Source organism: Amborella trichopoda, chromosome 1 (genome assembly GCF_054954075.1).
Source record: "Amborella trichopoda isolate Santa Cruz 75 chromosome 1, AtrichopodaSantaCruz75HAP2 v2.0, whole genome shotgun sequence".
In the NCBI taxonomy this organism is placed as follows: Eukaryota; Viridiplantae; Streptophyta; class Magnoliopsida; order Amborellales; family Amborellaceae; genus Amborella; species Amborella trichopoda.
This window is the reverse complement of record NC_142336.1, coordinates 60624727-60641120: the sequence shown is the minus strand read 5'-3', so window position 1 is coordinate 60641120 and position 16394 is coordinate 60624727. Positions and strand designations below refer to the sequence as shown.

General features: G+C 38.8%; 2 protein-coding genes across 21 annotated transcripts in view; one reads left to right on the top strand and one right to left on the bottom strand.

Moving 5' to 3' along the window:
* The window catches only part of LOC18440509 (Translation initiation factor SUI1 family protein), a 57727-nt gene extending 47220 nt beyond the window's left edge, over positions 1-10507 (top strand). For 2 of the 7 annotated variants that reach the window (XM_088851625.1, XM_020671344.2), the window contains exon 7: positions 10344-10507. In XM_088851625.1, coding sequence (XP_088707751.1) covers positions 10344-10424 — 81 coding nt within the window. In that variant the 3' untranslated portion in view covers positions 10425-10507. Of the gene's footprint in view, positions 1-9792 lie in introns of all 7 variants that reach the window. The other 5 variants (XM_011627365.3, XM_011627364.3, XM_088851634.1 and 2 more) reach the window with 4 other exon arrangements.
* Positions 10508-11443: 936 nt separating this feature from the next.
* Positions 11444-16394, bottom strand: part of LOC18440510 (sequence-specific DNA binding transcription factor ATNDX) — a 39604-nt gene continuing 34653 nt past the window's right edge. For all 14 annotated transcript variants that reach the window (XR_016044166.1, XR_016044164.1, XR_016044174.1 and 11 more), the window contains one exon: positions 11444-12573. Coding sequence is in view for 10 of the 14 variants with exons in the window: in XM_020671455.2 (XP_020527114.1) it covers positions 11976-12573 (598 nt within the window). In the remaining 4 variants the exon portion in view is untranslated. The remainder of the gene's footprint in view (positions 12574-16394) is intronic.

The window sequence follows — 16394 nt, the reverse complement described above, 5'->3', positions numbered from 1 at the left end:
ACTAGAGAATGCTACATTATGGATTAAAAAATAAAAACACCACCAGAAATAAATAGATCATCATATAAATAAATAGAACAGACAAAAAAAATGATTATGAGTTCTCAAAGGCTTAGATTTAATTATCCCATCATATGGGCAACATATTTATTCATCGTGTTAAAAGAAACCAGCTTTAAGGGTTTTAAATTCTTTTGATGATGATGTTGACCAAGTTCAAGTTTGTGTGTGCAAAATTTGAGGGCAAAACAAATGCTCCAAGTGTGGTCAGTGATTTGTTGTAGGGCAAACCAAATCCTCTCCTTTATATATACTAGTGGATTATTTGCGATGGACATAGAAGTAATGAAAGAATAAAAACCATTGATTTTGATATCAAAGAAGGGAAATATTAAATGATGTAGTTAAATAATAAAAATAATTAATAAGAGACATCACAAAGAAATAGTTAGCTTACCTCCTTGGCAACTTCAATCTCCAGAGTGAAGATTTGCAAATTTCATTTAAACGCTCTACTACCAAGCAAAAAAGGGGAAAAATTCAAGTAGAATGCCTACATGTTTTAAATTATTTCAAAGAGAAGAAATAGTAGGAAAAATAATATAAAAAATAATCTTAAATCATAAAAGCATAACAAAAATGCCAAACCATAGTTACCGGATGATCCCTTCTAGGATCTCGATTATGCCGCTCCCATTATGAATCTCTCAGGGATCTTGATTTTAAAATTTTGGGATCTCAAACCCCACTCGTAGGGATCCTGATTGTTGCTGTTAGGGATCTCGATCCCAACCTTAAAGATCACGACAACTAAACTGATGATTTTCTTTGTTTATAGCCAACTAGCAACACAACTATTGCTTGCTTGGTATCACTAATAAGATCCCTACTTTAAAGATTATACATAATCCTAGATTATCATACACTTTAAGGTTGGTTACAAGATCCTCAAAAAGTTGGGATCAAGATCCCGAAAATGTTAGAATCTCGATCCCTGACATTTGGGAATCTCGATCCCTAACATGTGCATTGTTCGGACGGCATTCCCAACCATAGGGATCTTCGCATTTCACGATTCTTCGCTCCCGGCACCTTTCCCGCTCCCGATCCCAATAACTATGTGATAAACCCTGTTTATTTGTTTTAGAAAATGAATCCGATGGAATACAATGTAATACACTTGCCAACTATTGCCCAACATGTATAAATAAAAAGTAGTATTAATTTTATTTTAATACTACTTGGACCTGTGTCCAAGTGTTGATTCATGTCTACACGCAACACAAAGCCAAACAACGAGGTACATCTGCAATATTAATTTTATTTTATAGCTAAAATATATAATTCCATGAATGGTGGGTATTCCTTTGAAAGATGTTCCACATGGTTTTGTCTTCCAGTCTTCTAACTTCCATTTTTTTTTTTGGGTAAGTTAAAAAGTGGCAAGTCAGTGGGGATTTGGGCCCCTACCCTTTGGTGAGAATGGAGTTAGAGATCTCCCCATGGAGATTGGCAATACTACCGTTAAGGCCCCGAGCCATACTCCAAAAGTGGTAAGTCAGTGGCGATTTGGGCCCCTACCCCTTTGGTGAGAATGGAGCCAGAGACCTCACCATGAGGCTTGGCAATACCACCGCTATGGCCCCAGGCCATTCTCAAAAGTGATAAGTCGGTGGGGATTTGGGCCCCTACCCTTTGGTGAGAATGGAGTCAAAGACCTCACCATGGAGCTTGGCAATACCACCGCCAAGGACCCAGGCCATTCTCAAAAAAGTGGTAAGTCGGTGGGAATTTGGTCCCCTACCCTTTGGTGAGAATGGAGTCTGAGACCTCACCATGGAGCTCGACAACACCACCGCCAAGGCCCCAGGCCATTCTCGAAAAAGTGGTAAGTCAGTGGGGATTTGGGCCCCTACCCTTTGATGAGAACGGAGTCAGAGACCTTACAACTTTCATTTTGATTCTTAAAAGAGTGCAAGTGGTGTCCAGCTTATTGCTATTAATCAATAATCTTTATTTATGAAATTCCTTGCTTGTAACTTTTAAGTGTGAACAAAAAGGAGAGGAGGCATTAGCCAATCGATATTGAAGTCTCATCACATTTCGCATGTGTATTTACCTAGATCAATAGATTATCCATTGTTTTGGCTACCGACCTCATAAAAGAGTAGGGACCCTTATGGGTGGACCATTTTTGAAGCATAGCTCTCCCCTACCCATTTAGGAATGGAACCAAGGCATAGATGGTCAGGGTGGGGGGATGGTACAATGTGTCGTCTTGTCTTCCATTCTTACTAGGTTGAATTCAAAAAAAAATAAAAAAGTACGTGGGCCTAAAAAATGCAGCACGGTTCAATATGTCCATGCAATGATTCATGTAAAAATAAGACATTACATACAAATGTTTTCTTGGAAATAATTTTTTTAAAAAAAATTGTGTTTATCTATGTTTATTTTGTCAAAAGATGCTTCTCTGAATGGTCTAAGAAGGGTGAGAACCTTAAACTTTCCCTAAACCCGTCCCAAGCCCGGTTAAAGGTGGTGGGTTGTGTTAAGTAGGCAGCCAATGTAAAACTTTATTAAAACTTTCCATGAATTCTGAATCTACGTTATCTGCTTATGCTAGGGGCTTTCCTATAAACGAAAAAGATATGAGGGTTTATATCCTCATTGAGGGTATGGCCTTTAATAGAGAAGAATGGCAGATCAAGATTCGTGTAGCAGACTCGAAATAGTTGGGAAAAGGCTATGATGATGATAATGATGCTACTGCTTCTCTGAACATACTAATAAAAAAAGTTCCCCATTTGTCACATAGTAGCGGCAAATTGTCATGAGACATTATAGAAGATAATGTTGAAGAACTAATTGTCATGCAATGCTGTAATAGTCAAATAAATATCTTGTTTCCTATATATTTTAGAAGTAGAACTATTGACTTTCATCTGAAAATATATTTTACAAGAATCTATATTATAATGTAATGTGTTATGTTTATCCTTTCATATCTATAATGCAAATTGCATCTAGGAGCTTTTGGCTTCTGGGATGTGTTTGTCATTTTCAAGATCTTTTTTGGTCACTAGGGTGTGATTGTCATTTTCAGGATCTTTATTGGTCACCGGGATGGATTTGTCATCTGTAGGAGTTTTGGCCCTATGACGTGTTTGTCGTTCTCTTTGTTTTGGCCCTGGGATGAGCTTGTCATTATCTCTTTGTTAGTTTGGTCATTTTGGGATTTGTCAAGGTCTAGGGAATTTGGTGTAGAGACAAGTAATTTATTGTGTGAAAGTTTCCTTGAGTCTAAAGGTCAAAGATGTGTGGTTTCAATGTATGGGAACTTGGGTGCATGAAGGTTACACATAAGGATGGGAAATTAAGGCATAAGTGTAGTCCAATCATATTTATAATTCGTTAGGGGTATTTTGGTTATTTTATAGGTCCAGCGAACTGGTTTTTATATATGGGTTGATAATTTGATAATGAAATATGTATTTCCTCGTCCTTGTGTACTACGAGTACCTTGAGAGAGAGTGCCCATCCTTGAATACTGCCAGTACCTTGAGTTGGAAGGCTATCTACTTGGTGTAGTGGCAAGTGTTAAGGGCTAAAAATCCTTCTTGTCATTCTCTTGATCGAGAGCAAGGAAGCCAGGACGTTATTGCACAATCGGCCTCGAATCCATACTTTGTGGCACTGGTGTTGCACCATTTGGTATCAGAGCCACGGTTGGTGAGCTTCATTAATTGTGATGGCTGCTCGTGGTAGATGTCGTGGCTGGAGAAATGTAGGTCGTGAACTCGATAGGTTGGCGGAGACTGTGCACAGTATAATGGAGTCGGTGGTTGTGCTTTGCAAGATCAGAATCAGCGGAATGTGAGACGATCCCCAATCATGGATCCCTCACATGAGGGCTTGTTTGGTGAGCAATGCGAGTTGGAGATGGAGACGACTTCACCTAGTTTAGAATTGGGGACTGATTCAAACAAAAGTATTGCTTCACAAAGTTCTTGATAAAGGCATAAGTTGGTGACTCAAGTGGACAAAGCGGAAGGAGTAGTCAAACTTGACGTTGTGTTGATGACTCAGGCATTAAGGTTGACTTCCCTAAATTTTTGGTAGTTTATCACTTGAAGAGTTCTTAGATTGTGTGGTAGAAAGGTGCTTTGAATGGAATGATTTGTTGGATTCAAGGAAAGTAAAATTAGTTGCAATTAAGCTTTGGGGACGTGCATCCATTTGGTGGGATCAAGTGTAGGAAGCAGGGTTGCAAAAGGGGAAAGGTAAGGTTTGAACTTGGGCAAAGTTACGTGAGCTGTTTCTTCCTCCAAACTTCGCACAAACTGTTTTTAAACGGTTTCATCAATTGCATCAAGGGTCGAAGTCAGTCTGTCAGTATATATAAGACTTCCATCGCTTGTCCTCACGGGATTGGATGAGACGGAGGACCAAGGAGTGGCAAGGTATATCTCGGGTTTGCGGCTTCAAATCCTAGGTGAATTCTCCTTACAACAACTGCCTCGAGTAGAAATGGTGTACCAGGCTGCTTTGCAAGCTGAGGAGAGGCAAAAAAAAGATACTCGTTATGGGGCGGGTGTTTGTACATCACAGCTCAAGAGGGTGACACCTCCAACTCGGGGAGTTGCTGGCCCGAGTAAGGGAAGGACGCTGGGTGATTGATCGGGGGCTGTACCACCGTAAAACATTAGATTGCAAGCCCGAACAAATTAGCAATCTGGTGTACAGTGTTTCTGATGTAATAAAATGGGTCACAGTGCAGAGTGCCCATCGGCTACTACTGAACCGTGCTAATCTTGGCGAAGCCGAGGAAAGTGGTGAGGTAGAAGATGTGCCTGTTGCTGATTTTGGAGAGCCGGTCTATGATGAGGAGTTTGGTCAAGATGAACAAGTTAAGAAGGTGCCTGCGGACCAAGGAGATGTAGTTGGTCTGAAGGGTTCTCTCACTTCCTTGAGCCCCATGAGATGATAGCTCGCAGAGATCAAATATATTTCAGACCCAGTTTACTTGTAATGGGCGAATGTGCAAATTAATAATTGATAGTGGCAATTGCGAGAGAGGTAAAACACTCCACAACCTTACAAGATTGCTTAGTTTGAAAGAGGAGTTGAGGTACCTGTTAGTTGCTATTGTATTGTTTAACTTTCTATTGGAAATTTTTATAAAGATAAGGTTTGATTTGATGTTGCACCAATGGGTGCCTTACATATATTGCTTAGTCGGCCATGGCAATTTGATCCCAATATATTCTATAATGGTGAATGTAACACTTATACTTTTTGGAAAGATGGGCAAATATTGTTTTATTCCCGTTATAAGATGAAGTTTCACCTAAACCCATCAAGGAAGAGGGTGTGACTTTGCTCTCGTATGGACAATTTGTTGAAGCTCGTGAAGAAGCGGGCAAAGTCTTTGCTATGGTTAAAAAGGCCTTACAGCAGTGTTCTATGGTTTCTGGAGCCCTTAAGCATCTAATGAATGAATTTGTTGACCTTATGCCGGAAGAATTACCAGCTGGATTGTCACCAATAAGGAGTCTACATCATTGTATTGACCTTATTTTAGGATCTAGTTTACCAAATTTATCGGCATGTTGAATGAATTCTAAAGAGCATGAGGAATTACAACGCCAAGTTAATGGGCTATTGTCTTAAGGGTTTGATTCTTCCCAGTATGACCCCATGTGCTGTCCGACACTGCTCACACCTAAGAAAGATGCGACATGGCGCATGTGTGTTGATAGCCGAGCCATAAATAAGATTACCATTAAGTACTGGTTTCCAATACCAAGACTTGATGACGTGTTAGACACCTTGGCTGGTTTTTCAATTTTCTTGAAAATAGATTTAAGGAGTGGGTAACATCAAATTCAAATCCAAGAAGGGGATGTGTGGAAGACAACCTTTAAGACAGTCGCTTGTATGAGTGTAAGAGTCCCTTGTATGAGTTGCTTGTCATGCCATTTGGACACTCTAATGCACCTAGTTCTTTCACGCACTTAATGACTCAAGTCTTGCGAGATTTCCTTAGCAAGTTTGTGGTAGTATATTTTGATGATACCTAGATATATAGCACTGATCCAGAGGCACACTTTAATCATTTGCGCCAATTGCTTACTATTTTGAGGGCTGAAAAATTTTATGTTAACCTTAAGAAGTTTAATTATATGACAAATAGTTTGGTGTTCTTGGGTTTTTTGGTTTCTTCAGGTGGTCTTAAGGTGGATGTCAAGAAGGTTAAGGCCATAGTTGATTGGCTAATACCTGAAAGTACGATTGAAATGCGAAATTTCCATGGACTTGCCATATTTTATAAGTGGTTCATTCGAAGTTTCAAGACCATCATGGTGCCAATCACCGAGTGTTTAAAGGGTGAAGGCTATCGATGGACTGCCGCAGCTACCAAGGCTTTTAAGGAGATTAAGGAGATGATAACACACACCACTCCTTGCTTTGCTCGACTTCAATAAGGCATTCCAAGTAGAGTGTGATGCCTCTCATGTGGGAATTGGAGCTGTGTTGAGTCAAGAGAAGAGACCTATTGCATTTTTCAGTGAGAAGCTGAATGATGCGAAACTGAAAAATTGAATTTACGCCCTTGAGTTCCATGTTGTCATTCAAGCTCTTCGCCGTTGGAGACATTATTTGATTTACTAGGAGTTTGTGACGCACTCGAGCACATTAATAGCCAAGAGAAGTTGAGTGCAAGACATGCTAAGTGGGTGGCTTATTTGTAAGAGCACACATTCACTATAAGGCATCAATAAGGAGAGCAAAACAAGGTGGCTGATGTTCGTAGTCGATGTGTTCATTTGGGGAGGACATTAGGAGTAAGTGGTTGGTTTAGATGCGGAATGAGAAGCCTATCAAGATGACCCATACTTCAAAGACATAATGGAGAGGTGTCGAGCAAACCATGTTAACTCTTATCACCAATTCCTTTTGTTAGATCGTTATTTATTTTATGGTGCTCGATTATGCATTCCTAACACTTCTTTAAGGGAGCATCTTAGTGCTGATTTGCGTTCCGGTGGTCTTGGAGGACGTTTTGGAAGGGATGAACCATTTTCTTTGATGCATGAAAGATATTTTTGGTCTTCTATGAGGAGAGATGTGCATAGATTTATTGACCGGTGTATGAAATGTCAGAAGGCAAAGGGGTATTCTCAAAATACAGGTTTATACACTCCATTGCCAGTCCCAACTAGGCTATGAATTAATCTATCCATGGATTTCATAGTGGGTTTGCTGAGGATAGCAAGAGGCTATGATTCGATTATGGTGGTGGTGGATAGGTTTTCTAATGACACATTTTATACTGTGTAGGAGAATTTGAAAGTATGGATCTCGATGCTACCACTGGCTGATTTTACATACCATAGTTTTCGAAATCGGTCAACCGGAAAAGCTACATTCAATGTGTTCTCCGGTATATCACCTTTGCATTGTCATGATCTAACTCCTTTACCTATGCGCGAGCATGTTGATATAGATGCTTCAAACATGACTGAATACATGGAGTTACATGAAAAGGTTCAAAAGAAGTTGGGGGAAAGTTACACCAAGTATCAAGATGTTGTGAATTGACACCGACGGCTGCAGTTGTTCAAAGTTGGAGACCTTGTTATGGTATATCTCAGGTCGGAGCTATTTTCTGTTGGAACCTATGGCAAGCTCAAAGCGAAGAAGATTGGTCCTTTAAAATTAAAAGAAAAATAAATGACAATGCCTATGAAGTAGAGCTGCCAAGAGGGTGGGATATCTCCCCAATCTTCAAAGTGCAAAACCTATTGGAGTATCATGGTGATGGCAACTCGATGGAGTCGAGTCTATTCCAACTCGGGGAGGATGATGCAAATTGCATCTAGGAGCGTTTTGGCTCCCGGGACATGTTTGTCGCTTTCAAGGTCTATTTTGGTCATCGGGAAGTATTTGTCATCTCTAGGAGTTTTTCCTCGGGATGCGTTTTTTATTCTGTCTTTGTTTTTCCCCTGAGATGAGTGAGTTTATCATTTATCTCCTTGTTGGTTTGGGCATTTTGAGATCTGTCAAGGTCTAGGGAATTTGGTGAAGAAAAGTAATTTATTTTGTGAAGGTTTCCATGAGTCCAAAGGACAAAGATATGTAGTTTCAATGTCTGGGAACTTGGGTGCATGGAGATTGCATGCAAGCAAGTTAAAGTATGGGAAATGAGGCATAAGGGTAGTCCAGTCATTTTTATACTTTGTTAGGGGTATTTTGGTAATATTCTAGCTCTAGCAAGCTGTTTTTAATACACAGAAAATTACTGTAACAATTAGTTAGTTTTGTTGATTATTTGATAATGAAATAGATATTTCCTCATCCTTGTGTACCAAGAGTATCTAGAGAGAGAGTTCTCATCCTTGAGTACTGCGAGTACCTTGAGTTGGAAGGCCATCTACTTGGTGTAGTGGCAAGAGTTAGAAGCTGAAAATCTTTTTCTTGTCATTCCCTTGATCGAGATCAAGGAAGCCGGGTCGTTTTTGCACAATTGGCCTAGATCTATACTTTCCGCGATACCAGTTTGCACCAATATTGCCATGCTATAACATGGTGCCACATGGCATGAACAATATATTTAGAAATTTTTGTAAATATTTCTTTTCAAGTAGTCTAAACTAATCTATCCCCTAAAATTGTTGCTAAAGTTTGTATGTTTTCATAAGCCAAGACCTTTCTCTCTCCTCTCCCGCCCATTACTGATGATATGCAGAAGTTGACAACAGGTTCATTTCTTAAAGAAAACATGACAGTTGAGCTTAGGTTTTTGTTATGGATAACAATTTTGTGGTCTCGTGAGACCACCCCCTTCAAAAGTCTTTTAAAACATTATCCTCCAAATAACATTTAATTTGGAGCTCAGAGAAAAAGCTCCAAATTCCCCAAAAGATCGCCTGTGCAAATTGACTGTTCGATTCTTGGTTTTGGGTGACAGTGGATTATTCCAAATTGAGTATTTTTGGGACGGGGTTGTTTTTGGAGTGTAGGAAATTGATTTGGAGCTGGTGGGGGGTGGGGGGGGGGGGGGGGGTTTCTGAAAACTGGTTTCGAGGTGGGGGAGCAGCATTTGTTTGGGACCTGGGGTACCATAAAAAACTTATGTTGAAGGTTATCAATGTCTTCTATTATCACAAGCTTGATGCATATGTTGTGCATGTAATGTGTGTTGCACCAGGATCTAATTGCATCCTAAAATTACTGACAAGTTCCAATTCCATAGTGTTTCTTGCTTAATATGGTGTAAGGACACCGATTCCTTACATATATTTTAGAAAACAAATGACTCTTCTTTCAGGAGGATAATTGGATATAGAAGCTCTGCAAACTCGAATGTAGCATGTAGCTTCTCTTAAATTTGAAGAATCTCTATTATATGTGGAAGAATAGAGACTCCTACCAACTCATCTCTCTCTCTCTCTCTCTCTCAGTTTATCTCCTCTCTCTCTTAAATTTGGAAAATCTTTATTTTTTCTTTGAAGTTAGTGACTCCTGCTAATTTTCTCTCTCTATAAATCTCTTCTACTTCTCTCTCTCTCTCTCTCTCTCTCTCTCTCTCTCTCTCTCTCTCTCTCTCTCTCGCTCAGCTGATATCTTGCGACCTGCTCATGCAACCTAAGGCTGGTGCTACTTCTGTTTTACTTAGGTTAATCCACAGGAACTCAATTGAACAATTTTGTGCAACAACAATGAAATAAATTTCTTTGACATGTTCCAGCGTTTGTTGGTTAATTCTTTGAATTATTTTTATGCTAGGTAGTTGGGAAGATATGTGATATTCTTCTCTTCCAAAATTCCAGGTTCCTGAGACTGCAATATATTTTATTGAAGAGGGCAGAAAGGTTCCTGCTGCTTAAGTGGATGAAGCATTACCTGGTCTCTACATGTTTGAAAGCAATAACTGAAATTTTCAACTCTCTTTTCCCATTTGATGATGCATGAAATTTACAAGTATCTCTTTTCCCATTTGATAGATGCATGAAATTTACTTGGAAAAGTGTATGCCCATATCTACTATTCACTCAGAAGCCAGCTGTGAAAATAGCTGCTGTAATAAGAACATTGAATAAGGACCGATGAACTTTGCATAATGGTTGGTGCAACTAGTGCTTGTATGCCTTGAAAACTGAGACGAATTTCCAGGCATCCAATCTTCTTGCATGAAATTGAAGGTAGCTTCATGCATATGGAATGTTCCCAAATATAGAGCACCAATATATTTGTCTATGCATGAGTCATTCAAAACGAAACTCTTCATGGTTTTTTATTCCAGTAACTTGTATGTAAAATTTGTTTCATGTTTCCAGAATGAGCTCCAGGTTGCTGCTGGTTCTCCTTTGCTGATCCGCATTGAGATCTCTGTTGAGAATCAAGTAGTGCATTGGTGATATCTTGAGTGTTCAGACCTACTTGTACAAGAATGTTTTTATCATGGTTATAACAGCCATTGTGATGGTAATCGTCAAATAAAGGGTGATTTAATTTGAATCAACAGCCATTACACCAGTAAATGGCCATTATCCTCCATCTAATAGAAACTTGGTTCAAATTGGTTAGTCACATTGCAACCTTGTTTGTCAATTTGAAAGCAAACTCATCCAATTAGTTCAAAAAGACAATGACTGCATACCACAAGACCAATTACCTTCAGTACAAAAAGTCTCGATCATCAACCACTGTCAAATGTGAAATTAGATGTTAGGGGTGTGCCCTTGGTCATTCAAAGTTCAAATATTTTCTTAAAATTTATATAGAAAAATGACACCAGCCGATGGATTTTACATGACAGTTGCCCATGATTGTGACCTTGTCTAAAGGTAAATGATTTTTTTCTTTGTTTTCCAACAAAGTCATAGCTAGCTTGTGTTTGATGCGTTCAAAATTATGTGGTCCTTGCAAACTATATATATGGACGGGGCATTACCATTTTGCAAAGACCAGTCCCCTATGAAATAAAAACAATGGCAAGTAGTTGATGTTTGAGAATTGCGTTTGGAATTACGTGGTTAACGGTTGATGTTTGTAACACTTCATCTCACGTTTGATTCCTATTGATTCCTATTGCTCAGATACCCAAAAGAACAAAAAAAAAGCTATCCACAGAGAGCGAACAGTGACCAGTTTCAGTGGGTTTCTTAAAGGTTGGGCGTATTGTATGTGTTGTGCAAGGACTGTTTGAGTGAAAGGCAGAAAGCAAGAATAAGTTGAATAGCCAAGCAAAAAGTGCAGGAATAGGGAATGGTAATACAAAATGCTCAACACAAAAATTGAATAGCACGGCAAAAAGTGCAGAAATACCGAATGAAAAAACCAAAAAACATACGGAGATGCTCAATTCTCTGCAAGGTACCATGTAGAAGTCATTAAAATCGCCACAAATAAATATAACAAGCACCATGGAAATCAATTTTGAACAATTCCAAGGTTCATCCATTGAAGAACCATATATGAAAAGTGCATTGAACAACTATATAAAGAACAGTGGGAATCAACTGTGAATAATGCTATGTTAATCCACTAAAGCGTATTTATCTCGATGGTCGGACTTGTTCTCCTTTAACCCTAGGTTTACTTGCTTTTGTGGTGCTGCAAAAGAAAATACGAGGATGGGCTCTAGGCAGAGGTGCCACGTAACATCTGGAGTTCCATTCCAAGTTAACATTTACAACAAAGGAAGAGAACCAATATCCAAGTTCCATGCCCTCTATGCAAACCTCCACATGCTAAATGCCCAGCTTGTAATTCTTGGTTGTTTACTGTCAAGAAAACACACACGCACGCATACTTTACAACATGCAATTAAGGTCTCTCTAATCTTTTCAGCATCTGTTTTTCGGAGACCTGTAAATCCAAGAAAATATTGGTACCTTCTTGGATATTACATGGCAAGTGCATCTCTCTTACAATTGTCAGAAGATGAATTATGGATGGGTTTGTACTCAGGGCAAGTGGAATATCTTATTTACATCCCAGGCCACTTTCATCTTCCCAGTTTTCAACTCGGCTTCGTCAAATGTGCTACCACCAGCCTCAGAAGGGTGCTGCAGCCTTGTCTGTCTATCAACCTTGAGCTCATTAACTTCTACTATACATAGCCCTGATTCTACCAGGTTCTTCCCATACCATCTTCCTTCCATCTGGCAAATCCTCCCCCGGCAAACCTCTTTGCCATCATCATCGGTTAGAGAAACACATTGGCCAGCTTCAAACCGCAAGTATCTCAAATGCATCTGCTGTGCTGCGAAATCAACAAAGTCTGTCAGGGGCAAATCCGGTGTTTCACATCCCATCTCTTTTGTAATGCCGCCATCATCATGATCTTCATCCAATCTTTCTGCACTCTCTGATGGTTGGTTGCTGCCTCTCTCTACCTTTGACAGGAAGTAGAAGTCCTCCCCTCCGGTACTCTCTGATGAGTCATAGAAATGCCCCCCCATATTTGAGACACAATTCCTATCAGAAAATGCATTGTCTCCTTCTGATGGTGCATGAGCATCTCGAGCAGCTCGAGCTAGTCTAGCTTTCCTGTTGTTCAGCCTACACAGCCAAAAACACATAGTAATTGGCAGTAAAAAATAGAGGTACAATGGTTAACTGTTGTTGCAATTTTAGAAGGGGTTTTATTGATTAGGAGCAGCGAAGTTTCCTACAGTACATTCGCAACAACCCATCCATTCCTTGTTGACATGTGACAAATGGATGGCAGCATTGAAGCACTGTAGGACCTTCACTGCACTCATTATGTACAAACCTATGTAATTCAACATACTTCATTATCATGGGCCCCCCAAAAAATTACTCCTTCCAAAAAAAATAAGTGATTTCGAGATCCAAAAGTGTCCCATATTCAACACCCAACAAATCAAATACGGATCATCCATTTGATAGATAATGGATTAAAGAATTTGGAATTTTGTTGCAGCTCGAAATAGATTCTCATTTAGAGTGCTCATTCACTATATTTTCTCACTCAAAAAAGCCATTTTTTAGGATTCTGTCAAAAAGAATTCACAAGCATTGATAGGGATGAACATGGGCCATGTACAAAATTTCGGGTCAAACAAACCCCCTTTTGATAGGCTGTGAGCGAAATTAGCTCATGGCTGTCACACACACACACACACACACACACACACACACACACACATATATATATATATATATATATATATATATATATATATATAACCTTTATATTTTCAAAAGGTTCTGAATTGTAGATTATCCCATATATATATATATATATACGGGATAATCTACAATTCAGAACCTTTTGAAAATATAAAGGTTAATGTTAGAATGAGTTGTGAAGGGTCGATTTATTTTTTTTTTTTTAGTTTTTGTGGTTCATTAAGTAGGGGTCTATCTATAACTATCACTAAAAGACAATAGCACATTTATCATCTTCATAAGGGGTAAAATTAAAATTTTTACTAAAGGGAAAGGGTATTCCACAAATAATGTTTAACTTCGAAAATACTATTACACTAAGAAGTCATCCAAATTAGCCTTAGCACAACAAAACACAACAAATTATAGCCAAAGATCCAGGGAATCACACACAAGAGACCAATGAGGTACCACATGGACGGACTACACCATCTAAACTTGAAAAGGTCAATAAATAGGGTTCATATTGATAAGAAAGCTCCCAAGAATATATAGAAATACAGAGCCAAATGGTTATGATAAACCAGCGACTCATTATGATCTAACACATGAACATTAAGGGCCTAGTACAATCTTCTGCACATACACAAGTACATATAAGGACATTAGACATGTCACCCTAGTTACGACTTTACACGAGTGCAGGTCAAAGTGCAAATGGATGAAAGAATAAGTATGATAATAGAAGAAGATTCCTGCAATAGTTAGACACGACACACACACACACATATATTATATGGCATTGATATATTGTTGTTTTAATGAATAGAGCAGATGTTGCTCAAAATTCGATACACGAAAACTCAATTAACATAGGTGATGTAAGGAAATTGAATATGAACAAAAAAAAACAGTAATTCAGCTCAAAAAGGGTATTTTCAAAATTATGTTTGTCGAGAGGGGATCACATGGTGCCCTTGGAACCAGCCCCACATGGGTGGGGCATGGAGCCCACCCATGGGGGGTCTACACGTCCCACATGGGGCGGCATGCCCCCTTCTCTCTTTATTCCTTTAAGTCTTGTTTTAATTAAAGGGTGCGGTATGTATAAAGCTGAGGCTCTAAACAATCAAAGTGAAGTGTACCTTCATATAGTGTCAAGAAATGTGTTTTCAATACTGGAAATCTTTGTGATAGCCTTAAAATATATTTTCATCTCTAATTATAAAATTTAAAGCTTTTAAAAATAGTATATATCGAGCAAATATATGAAAACTTGAAAATCTTGAAAATTGATGGTCCAAAATGCATTATAAGATGCACCATTAACTTGAAATCCATTTTTTTCTCATGTCCGTACAACTTGAGGTCGAGATGATCAATTTGAGGACACTTGGGCATCAGAACAACATCTTCTAAAGAAATTTTTGAGGTGTGCCCTATGACCTCATAGATTTCCTAAATTCCTATTGGTCATGGTAAATCATACCTAAAGGTCCTTAAGGCCTATATAAGGACATGAACCTTCCTCATTCTCTACACTTAGTCTCCTAGCCTCTCTCTCTCTTGACTCTCTCTCTCTTTGCTCCAAGCCCCACTCTTCCATCACTCATCTCTCTAGTTGTTTCTCTCCACTCTTTCTCTAGGTCGCATGCCACCCCCATAAGGTATGAGGGGCGGCATGCACCAACCCTGGTTAGGGTTTAAGAGGGAGTCACGCCCATCCCTAGAAAGAGGAGGTGCCTTGAGGCATGTCCTAATTGTTCAAAAAGGAGTCCAATAAAACCTAATTGTATATAACGCTCTCTAAAACCCTAGTTTTGTGAGGTATTGCCTATAGAAGCTTCCCGGCTTAGAAAATTTAACAAGGCCAAAAGCATTAGAGTTCGTCACTGGTCAGGAAATCGAGTGTGGGGTATATGAAGTCCTATGGGTGTGACCCTGGGCACATTCAAGTTGAGTTTTCCCGGCCCGGCTGTCAGCTTTTATTTTTCACTCATATTTGCATAGTTTCTTGAATTTTTGGGAACTTTAGTTGTACTTAATTTGTTAGAGGAACATTGTTTTTCATTCACGTATTGTGTCTATTCAATTTGGCAATAAAAGCAAAGGTCCTTGGTGGTATTTAGGGTTTTATTTTTCGATTACAGCGGGTGTATTATACACTTAGTAAGTGGAGTTCAGATTTATTAACATATTTTTTAAATCTCCCAAATAGATTTGATGTTTAATTGTAATACAAATTTAGTTTTTGTAACGTGCTTCTTTTAAAGAAATTATGAAATTAATGAAGCATTTTATTATTATTTCATAATGAAGCATTTTATTATTAATATAATAAATAATTTCATAGTCTCCAAGGATTATATAGGCTTTTAATATAAACATATAGACCATCATCATCATCATCATAGCTTATTCCCAATTAATTGGTAACATAAACATATAGATAAGTTTGGAAAACCCAAATAACATGTTATTAGTGGTATTATGTCAGTTTTTTATCGCCGTATACCAATGACACTGAAGGGAAAGTTCTATAAGACAACGGTGATATCTTTGCTCTATGCGATGAAATGTTGGGTGGACAAAAAACAATATACCCATAAAATGAGTATAGCAGAGATGAGGATGCTGAGATGGATGAGTGGCAAGACAAGAAAGGGCAAAATTCGAAATGAATCTATTCGAGAGAATTTAGGCGTGGCACCAATAGGCGATAAAATGAGAGAGAATAGACTTAGGCGTGTTGGCCATGTGTGGCACCAACCAAGCACAACACCTGTTAGGAGGTGTGAGTTAGTTCAAGTGGAAGGATTGAAAAGGGCAAGGGGTAGGCTCAAAAAGATGTGGTTGGAAGTAGTTCGAAAAGTTATTGGGACTTATGACCTCACTGAGGATATAGCCTTTAATAGAGCAGAATGGAGAACCAGGATTCATGTAGCTGACCCCACTTAATTGGGAAAAGGCTAAAATAATGATGATGATGATGATGACAATGATGATGATCATGTTAGTTTCTGAAAACGTCATTTATATATGAAACCAGAGAAAAAAGACAAACATTTTAATAAACCATCGAAACAAGCCAGATTTGAGTGGATCTGGCTTTCCTTGCACAAAAAAAGTGAAGTCCTTCACATAGTTAGCCTTCCTCCCCTGGATCTCCTTGCCACCTTGTGATGTGGATCATCAAAAAGGGGGTCGTCAAATGATGGATTGATTTGGTCAAATGGCCCATGAGAGTT